General features: G+C 33.7%; 1 protein-coding gene across 6 annotated transcripts in view; it reads right to left on the bottom strand.

Moving 5' to 3' along the window:
• Positions 1-985: 985 nt before the first annotated feature.
• LOC306666094 (uncharacterized protein) overlaps positions 986-10,290 on the bottom strand; it is a 64,375-nt gene continuing 55,070 nt past the window's right edge. For 2 of the 6 annotated variants that reach the window (XM_079147929.1, XM_079147930.1), the window contains 3 exons: positions 6,368-6,497; positions 5,713-5,839; positions 986-2,742 (listed from right to left, as the gene is read on the bottom strand). In XM_079147929.1, the coding sequence (XP_079004055.1) occupies positions 1,106-2,742; positions 5,713-5,839; positions 6,368-6,472 (1,869 nt within the window). In that variant the 5' untranslated portion in view covers positions 6,473-6,497 and the 3' untranslated portion in view covers positions 986-1,105. Of the gene's footprint in view, positions 2,743-3,019; positions 4,386-5,712; positions 5,840-6,367; positions 6,498-10,290 lie in introns of those variants that run through there. The other 4 variants (XM_079147932.1, XM_079147934.1, XM_079147933.1 and 1 more) reach the window with 4 other exon arrangements.

The following is a 10,290-nucleotide window of genomic DNA, read 5'->3' as shown; positions in this document are numbered from 1 at the left end:
AATTACAAATGATCAACTAACATGAAAAATTGCTCATCATCTCTAGCAATTAGAGATATGCAGCTCAAAACCACTTTATGACTTTATCCCACTCCTATTACAATCATAATTTTTAAAAAATAAAACATAAAAAATATGTTTTGCTGAGGATATATAGAAAAAGGTGCACTCATACATTGCTGCTTGGTCTACAAATTGATTTAACCATTCTAGAAATTTTATTGAGATTTCTAAGAAAACACAAAATGAAACTACCATTTGAACCAGTTACTCAACTCCTTGATATAAACACACAAAGGATTTAAAACCAGCATACTACAGTGACTCAACCACATCATTGTTTATAGCAGCTCAGTTCACAATAACTAAACTAGGGAACCAACCTAGATGGCCTTCAACATATGCATGGATAAAGAAAATGTAGTATATGCAGACAATGGAATGCTATTCACACTTAAAAAAAAAAGTTATGACATTTTCTAGTAAATGCATGGATCTAGAGATTACCACAATAAGTGAAATGAGTGAAACCCAAAAAACTAAAGGCCACATATTTTCTCCGACAGGCAAATGGTGATTCATAATGGAGGGTAGGTGGAATGAATAGTCTGGATTGTGTAGAAGGTAGTGAGGGAAAAGTAATCAGTGTAAGGAGGGTAATGACAGTAAAATGATCTGGACATCATTATCCTGAATAAATGTGTGATTACACTACCTTCGTGTCTGCAACACTTGTAGTCTGTGGAAGAATTTGTTCTTCTTTTGTGTACAATTTTTCTGAATGCATTCTACTGTCATATATAACTAATTGGAAACAATTAAAAATAATCATTGACAAATAAATGTTTGTCACATTCTCTTTATTTATAGGACTTTTCAGTATGATTTCTCTGCTAGTGAGAAATGTATACTTTTCCATTAAAAGCTTCGTCATATTCTTTGCATTTGTATGATTTCCCTGGTGGTTAATTAGTCATAATTTATTAAAAGTTTTGCAACAATCTGAACATTTCTAAGGCTTCTCACCAGTATGAATTCCCAGATGTTGAATAAGGTTTGATTTTACATTAACAGATTTGCTGCATTCTTTACATTGGTAGGGCTTCTATCCAGTATGAATTCTCTGGTGTTGAGTAAGGTGTGCTCTTCGATAGAAAGCTTTGCCACATTCTTTACATTTGTAGGGTTTCTCTCCAGTATGAATTCTCTGGTGATGACTAAGGTATGATTTATCATTAAAGGCTTTGTTGCATACTGTACATTTGTAAGGCTTCTCTCCTGTATGAATTCTTTGATGGCAAATAAGGCTTGATTTTACAATAAAAGCTTTGCCACATTCTTTACATTGGTAGGGTTTCTCTCCAGTATGAATTCTCTGGTGGTGACTAAGGTCTGATTTTTGATTAAAGGCTTTGTTGCATGCTGTACATTTGTAAGGCTTCTCTCCTGTATGAATTCTTTGATGGCATATAAGGTGCGATTTTGCAATGAAAGGTTTGCCACATTCTTTACATTGGTAGGGCTTCTCTCCAGTATGAATTCTCTGATGACAAATAAGGGACGATTTGTCATTAAAAGCTTTGTTGCATGTTGTACATTTGAAAGGCTTCTCTCCTGTATGATTTCTCTGGTGTTTAGTAAGTTGTGATCTTTCACAGAAAGCTTTGCCACATTCTTTACATTGGTAGGGCTTCTCTCCAGTATGAATTCTCTGGTGTCGAGTAAGGTATGATCTTTGATAGAAAGCTTTGACACACTGTTTACATTGATAGGGCTTCTCTCCAGTGTGAATTCTCTGATGACAAATAAAGTACGATTTGTCATTAAAAGCTTTGTTGCATGTTGTACATTTGAAGGGCTTCTCTCCTGTATGATTTCTCTGGTGTTTAGTAAGTTGTGATCTTTGACAGAAAGCTTTGCCACATTCTTTACATTGGTAGGGCTTCTCTCCAGTATGAATTCTCTGGTGTCGAGTAAGGTATGATCTTTGATAGAAAGCTTTGTCACATTCTTTACATTGGTAGGGTTTCTCTTCAGAATGAATTCTCTGGTGTTGAGTAAGGCGTGCTCTTCGATAGAAAGCTTTGCCACATTCTTTACATTGGTAGGGTTTCTCTCCAGTATGAATTCTCTGATGTTGAGTAAGGCATGCTCTTCGATAGAAAGCTTTGCCACATTCTTTACATTGGTAGGGTTTCTCTCCAGTATGAATTCTCTGGTGGCAATTAAGGTATGATTTGTCATTAAAAGCTTTGTTGCATGTTGTACATTTGAAGGGCTTCTCTCCTGTATGATTTCTCTGGTGTTTAGTAAGTTGTGATCTTTCACAGAAAGCTTTGCCACATTCTTTACATTGGTAGGACTTCTCTCCAGTATGAATTCTCTGGTGTTGAGTAAGGTATGATCTTCCATATAAAGCTTTGCCACATTCTGTAAATTGGTCAGGTTTCTTTCCATTACCAATTCTCTGATGGTGAATAAGGTCTGATTTTGCATTAAAAGTTTTGCCGACTTCTTTACATTTGCACAACTTCTCTCCAGTATGAATTTTCTGCTGGTGAATGAGGCATGGTTTTTGATAATATAATTTCTGTTGTTCACTCTCACTTAAAGTTTTCCATATTGTCCTGTGTTTTAAATGGTCAAGGTCGCACTTTCCACATTTTCCATTAATCACTATTTGAAATATATGTCTTATGCCCTGGTCTGGTGAAAATTCTTTGATATTATGAGACATCATTGCTGAAATAAATGAAAGTTTAAGAAAATTATTTAGTAGACTGGGATGAATATATTTTGTATATATAACAGGAAATTATAGCAGAGTTAGCAAAGTCAGAACATCAGCAGTGTAGCATATTAGTAAACCAAGGTAATCATTACTTCAGACATGTTACATAAAAATGTACAGCCACAAATATGTTATAAAAATTACACAAATTATTGTAGAGAGCACAGTATCAAAGATGACTATATTTCTATGGAGGGCAATATAGTATAGGGAAGGAATGTATCTTACTTTTATCAACCAAAGTCTTTCCTCCTTTCTTATATATCATTGTGCAATTAGGGAAAAAAATCTATAAGCTGCCTTCACTCTCAGTAGAATAAGGGAAATATAAAACATACACCAATATTTCTGGCTTCTTTGAAGACTGTGTGAAAACTGGTTTCTGTCTCTGAAGACACAGAGATCTGGAAATAACAGGTAGATTTTGGATGATAATACAATGGATATTCAACAAGTTTTAAGAGGGTAGGGAATCTTAAGGAGAAATACAGACAAAATCTTAAAGAGGAAAATATATATGTGTCTAGAAGATTTTACATGAAAACAAATTTGAAAGACAATAAAACCCTTGCACAGCCTATGACAATATTACTTAGATGATGCCAATTATTTTCTGATCATCAGAGAATAATGTTAGAAATCAAAAGTGGAAAAGATGTTCAAAAATCCACACATATGTGGCAATTGATTGAACGGTCTTAAACATAATCTTTTTCCAGAATTAAAAAATGAAATTAAAAGACCTTTGTACTTCTCAAAGTTATCTTGAGACTCCATGTAAATATCCCTCAAACTCCCAATGACATTTTTTGCAAAGACAGAAAAAACGTATTCTAGAAATTTTATGGCATCTCAAAATTTTATGGATATATCAAAAATATTCAAAATAAAAACAAAATTGGGAGAATGTTGTTTCATGATTTGAAAACAATAAAAACTGTAAAATTTAACTGGTAATAGTGACATCAATTAAGACAGATGGACATAGTGAATTCTGAGTGTAATAAGGCCTCACATATAGAACAAATTAAGACATTTGAACACAAAATTTTATTACAGCATTAATCAACAGAGGTACTATGAGGAAGCAAACCAAATATCACTTGAAATTAGTGGATGGAGCAATTTGGAATATAGAAACCACAGAATATTTTTCAAGTTAAAAAGTAATAAATTTTTACAAAATCTATAATCAGGATAAATCTTCAGTACATTATGTTAACAGAAATATGTCACTACCACAAAGAAAAACATGGGAGAACTCTACATGTATAAGACAACTAAAAACAAAGAGAAAAAGCAAACATTCAAAAAACCTTCTGAACAGAAATGAGAATGCCATTAATGATAGGAGAAGACAAAAATAAGCACTTGTTTACATAGAAATATATTTATTGATTTTTGAGGTGTAAGCATTCTATAGATATATTTTGTGACAATTTGAACTAATATTGCTGAACAGTATGTATAATATAGTGGGAGAGAAAGTATTGTTTTGTGGTTTTGATCACAATTAAAATTTCAAACAACATATAAAAATAAAAAGAATTGTAAAATGTTTGAAAGGTACCTTTAAAATACTATGGTCTTCATCCTATAAATAAGAACAAGTTCATAAATTATATATAAAGGGCATGCATATAATCCAGAATTACTATTGTAATTCTGAGGCAGGGAGGTAATAATTTCAATGCCATCATCAATAACTTTGTGAGAACCTCTCTCCAAATATAAATAGAAAGGGGTTGGGGATATAGCCCATTATTAGAGTACCCTTGGACCCTATCCCTATTACATTCAGATATAAAAAATTACATTACTATGTACATACACAGGATAAAAAAATCAATCTGGATAAAATATAAAATTCATTTAGAAAGATATACTATTTATACAAACAAGTAAAAGCATATCAAATTTTATTGGCAATAGAAACAAGAATTATGCATATCTTAGTTCCAACAATGTCCTAGTTTGTGAAGTAATGGAAATTGTCAACATTCATAAAATATGGACAAAAATAAAACAGTGTTATGTGAACTAAGGAAACCTCTTCTACAAAATGAAATGTAGTCTATAAAATGAAAGAATAAAGGAAAGAAAAATTTAACCAACCATAGATATATTATTTACAAACACTTTCATATAACTACAATCTGCAACTCTTACTACACACCAAAAAAGAGCATTTATTGTGAAACTTGATTTTCATTTTGCAGAAAATCCATAATAAGTATTTATTTATAAAGAGCACATGTAAGTGAATTTTAATGAATAAATATATGAATAATATTAATCTGCTTTAGGATATTAATTTATTAAAATGGCTTGACCTCGAATTCTCCAAAAATGTGTACATTTTCACCTGGAGACCACAAATAATAAAAAATATTTTAGATCATGCTGTCACTCACTAGCAAAGGCGAGTTGGGTGGTTAATTTAAATGAGCTGGGACATCACTGTAGACACACAGAAGATTTTAAAGAATTTTAAAACATGATAAACATAGGGCAGTACATATTCAATGATAACGGGAGAAATAAACCTAAGCTTCTGAAAATTTTTTCTGCTAGATAACTTCTCTATCACTATTTTAAAATTTGGATTCTTCCTTACATTTTGGGCCTCTCAACTATGCAACTGTCTTCTTATAATTGTAGAGCACAATATTTTATATCATTGAATTACTCTCAGTATCAGTTTTCTAAAGTGAAGGATAAATAACATATCAAGAAAAAGAGAGAATGAAGACTAACAGAAATGTCACTAACATTTTATTTATACCAAAATTGTCCTGTTTTTCTTGAAAGAACAAATCTGAAACTCATTCTTATAGAGAAGTTCCCAGAAGATATTCATCAAGGGAAGAAAATTAAATAATCATAAATAATTAAAAATTGTGAAGGGAAGTTATGCATACCCAGGAAGACAAAGTTGCTGTAATTCTCTAACATCACATCTCTATATAAGTTTTGTTGAGCTGGCTGAAGGCATTTCCACTCCTCTTCAGTGAAATCAATGGCCACATCCTTGAATGTCAACAGTTCCTGAAATAAGAATAGGTAAATAAATAGTACAGAGGAGAAGGAAGCAGCCTGAATTTTATCTGACAGTGGGTGTAGACCATGGATTGACTGGAGGAGGCTTTCAAAGCATCAGGCCTTGGATTGCCCAGAGAACCTCTGTTGAGGAGGTGATTGTCTACTGTTAGCCTGCAGACAAACTGCAGACCACCAAGGGGACGCCAGTTGCCTGCTGTTGCCTGGAATTTCACTGCCACAGTACCCACAGGATTCATTACACGTGGCTGCCACAAGTTTGAGACAATAGCCAGTACCTGTAGGACCTGTGGATGGACTGACAAAGCCCCATATCCAAGACCACTCAGCCCAATTGAATGCACACTGCCACCAGGACTCCCAGACCAACTGACCACATCCCACCTCCAGGACCTCTGAACAACACAGACCATGCTGTGCTCCAGGACCCCTTCCCAACAAACCACACCCTGTCCCTAGGACACCCAGCCAACCACACCCATGCCCTGAGCAGCAGCTCCCCATTTGTCAACATACTTGTAAGCCAGCGTGGCCATCTTGAATTATCTCAGAAGGGGAAGCTTCCATCTTTAGCTGGGACAAATCCCATCCTGAGAAGTCTGTTGGAAACTGGAAACTCATTGTCAAGTACCTCTCATGCAACAGGCTACCAAAGAATGGGAAGTTTGAATAATACGTAACTGTTATAGTGCAGGATATTTTTTCTCTTTTTAAAAATTGTAAGTTTTTGTTTCTTTACTTTTCTTGTTCTATTTTCCTTTTGTTTACCTGTTTCCTCAGGGTCTTTCTCTCACTTTTGTCATGCTAACAACCAACTTCTTTTGATTACACTTTCACACTTTCTACAATCTAGAACTTCTATATACTCTCTTCTTATCCCATTAACAGTTACATTCTACATTACTTTCCTTCCTATTTATCCTCCATTAGAAATTGCAGACCTTATTGCAAATCTATCTGTTATACTGTACATAATAATTGAACTCATCCTCTCTGTTTGTTATGATAATATTGTTAATAACTTCAAAGGGGCTATTTGGTTTAGGTCTGCAAACTATGTGTATTGGGTGCTGCTAATATTGATCTCCCCCTTAAAGAAGAGGTTTTAGAAACCTATAGGGTCACTATAAGCCTATAGGTGGGAAACTGCAACACCAAAGATCTGCACTGCTAGAGGGGAAGATACATGAACAACATGAAAAAACAAGGGAAGAAAATGTTCCAAACAAACCTGGATTCTACATTCATAGAACCCAGTGACAGCATGGTAGAAGAAATGTCAGAAAAGGATTTCAGAATATACATAATTAAAAAGATTTATAAAGCAAAGGATGAAATAAAAGAGCAAATGCAGGCAATGGAATGATCACTCCAATAAGCAGTTGAAAGAGCAACAGCAGGAAGGAAAAGATCACTTCAACAAAGACATAGAGATTTAAAAAAAATGAAAATCCTTGAAACAATAAACTAAATAAAAACTCAATGGAAAACATCACCAACAGACTAGATCACTTGGAAGAAAAAACTTCAAATAATGAAGACAAAATATTTAATCTTGAAAATAAAGTTGACCAAACAGAGAAGATGGTAAGAAATCATGAAAGAAACCTCCAAGAACTCTGGGACATCATGAAAAGGCCAAATTTAAGAATTATTGGGACTAAGGAAGGCACAGACATACAAACCAAAGGAATGAACAATCTATTCAATGACTTAATATTAAAAAATTCCCCAAACCTGATGAATGAAATAGAAAATCAAATGCAAGAGGGTTACAGAACACCAAATGTACAAAATTACAACAGATCCACACCAAGGTACATTATAATGAATATACCTCATATATAAAATAAAGATAGGATATTGAAGGCTACAAGAGAAAAGCATCAGATTACATATAGGGGGAAACCAATATGGATATCAGCAGATTTCTCAGCCCAGACTCTAATAGTTAGAAGTGCCTGGAACAACATGTGTCAAGCTCTAAAAGAAAGTGGTTGCCAACAAAGAATTTTATACCCAAAAAAGTAACCTTTAGATTTGAAGATGAAAAAAAAAATCCTTCCATGATAAACAAAAGTTAAAAGAATTTACAAATAGAAAGCCCGTGCTACAGAACATTCTCAACAAATATTCCATGTGGAGGAAATGGAAACAGCCAGGTAGATCAGCAAAGGGAGGAACTACTTTAAAGGAAAGACCTGTCAAAGGAGATACAACTCAAGTTAAAAACCAAAAACAAACCCAAATGACTGAGAATACAAATCATATCTCAATAAATTAGTAAACCATAAAATGACTGGGAATTTATGAGCAAATCATCCATCTCAATAGCTTGAAACAAATAAATTTTATAAAAGTTAAGAGTAGAGAAAAGAAAATCCTAAGCAAAAGAGTAAATTAGAAGATATTGAAAATAAACATAACAAAGAATCACTAAAGTCAATGATGGTGATTTTAAAAAGCAAATGAGCCAGATGTAGTGCAGTAAGCATGTATTCCAAACAACTCAGGAGGATTAGGCAGGAGGATCAAGAGTTTAAAGATAGCCTCAGTAACTTAGTGAATCACTTAGTAACTCAGAGACACCCTGGCAAATTCAATAATTCAATAAGTAAAAATTATATCAATTATATACTATGTTATTACATACATATGTATATATATAATGATGTCTCATTTGAAGTGAATATATTCTGTAAAATTTATTGTACAATGATTCTGCTATTTTCCAAGTACCTGAGTATAATGACAAGTATCTAGTTGAGACAGATTACTACATGGTGAGGGCCTTCAATATATCCTTTCCACTGTTGTACATGAAGTCTATCACTGACCAGAATACCATAATGCCACAATAGACTGATGTTATAAAGTTAAAACAATCAGTGTAGACCACATGATAAAATTAAAACATGGTGGAACTGAAGACAAAACTCTTAATAAGTCTTTTGCTATTTAGACAGTTTCAATTCATAGAGATTGTAGTGTAGGAAAGAGGAAAAATGGCATTCTTTCCAAAGAAAAATGCTAGGATATGGGTATATTTGTATGATAGTAAAAATGCTACTGTATGCTTTACTCATACCACATAACCCATTTTCACATACTAAATATAAATATAAGAATTATGAAAAGTGAACTATAAAAGAAAATATGAAGCTGCCAGAAGTTGACATAAAAAGTGAGATAGGATGCATATGGTGGTACACAACTGAAATATCCAGTACTCTAGATGCTAAGGCAGGAAGATCACAAGTCTATGACCAACCCAAGAAACTCAATCCCCAATATCAAAAAGGGAAAAAGAACAACAAAAAAGTTATTTATTTTCAAATTACATAGAATAATATTTTTAAATTCATAAATTGTATAATATTAAAATAAAAATTTCATTCATCAAATGATTCCATGAAATGGTACAAGGACAAATGACCTAATTATCTCATAAATAATCAAACACTTATAAGAAGAAAACTACAGACTCAAAAAGAAAAGCAGGCAAGAGACTTGAATATTCACTTTAAATAGGCCATATATAAGTGTTCCATAATCATGAAAAACTAAAAATCTTTAGAAACTAGGTAATGTAAAATAAAATCACATCATATACACAAAGTTAAATAGTATTGATGAACATGTGGAAGAAAGGCAATCTCATAAAGGGAAGTGTCCGGAGCCAGCAGGTCGCACCCTGCCTTGCTTCAAGGTCACGCGCCTTGACTCATGGTCACGCCCCCTGCCTCGCCTCATGCTGAGCTAAGATGGCTCCTGCCAGATGCTGGTGGGGCGTGCCATTACCTGTTTACACACCTGTCAGACTATACCAGGTGCCTGGTGTTTCATGATTGGACAACTACACTTCCTTATTGGAGTTCTGGTGCGAGACTAGTCTTGCCTTCACGCGCTTTACTCTGATTGGTTTCTGTACTTTATATTAACTGTGTTTATTCCTCTAATAAACGAGACTTGATCAGGCTTTTGTCTTGTCTCCATTTCTCGTGTCTCTTGTCTCTCTCAATCTCAGCACCCCCCTCCAGGTACCCGTTGATGTCCTGCAGGCTGGGACAGGGAAGATATAGTTTAAACTGCTATTATTCATGTGCAGAATTTTTTTTTTTTTAATCAAACATACATGATACACCACCACCAGAAACAGACACTGAAATTATAACACCTGGACATATGAAGACATAAACATATTCCTCCTGAGTTGAAACCCAGATGTATGATTAAAGGGGATGTATATTTAGGAAGAAATAAATAATAAGCTGTTAAAAATAATGGTTCTAGAAGTTAGACACTTTTTTTGTTATATTCAGTTTGACAAATACTAAAAAACACCATGTATATTTTATAAAGTTGTCACATGAATGTTGTATTTCATATGTAAGAATATTTAAAAATGTGCAGAATGAGAAAATAAAAATACACAGAAG

This window comes from Sciurus vulgaris (genome assembly GCF_902686455.1).
Source record: "Sciurus vulgaris genome assembly, chromosome: 7".
In the NCBI taxonomy this organism is placed as follows: domain Eukaryota; kingdom Metazoa; phylum Chordata; class Mammalia; order Rodentia; family Sciuridae; genus Sciurus; species Sciurus vulgaris.
The sequence above is the reverse complement of the archived record's forward strand: the minus strand, read 5'-3'. Positions and strand labels throughout refer to the sequence as shown.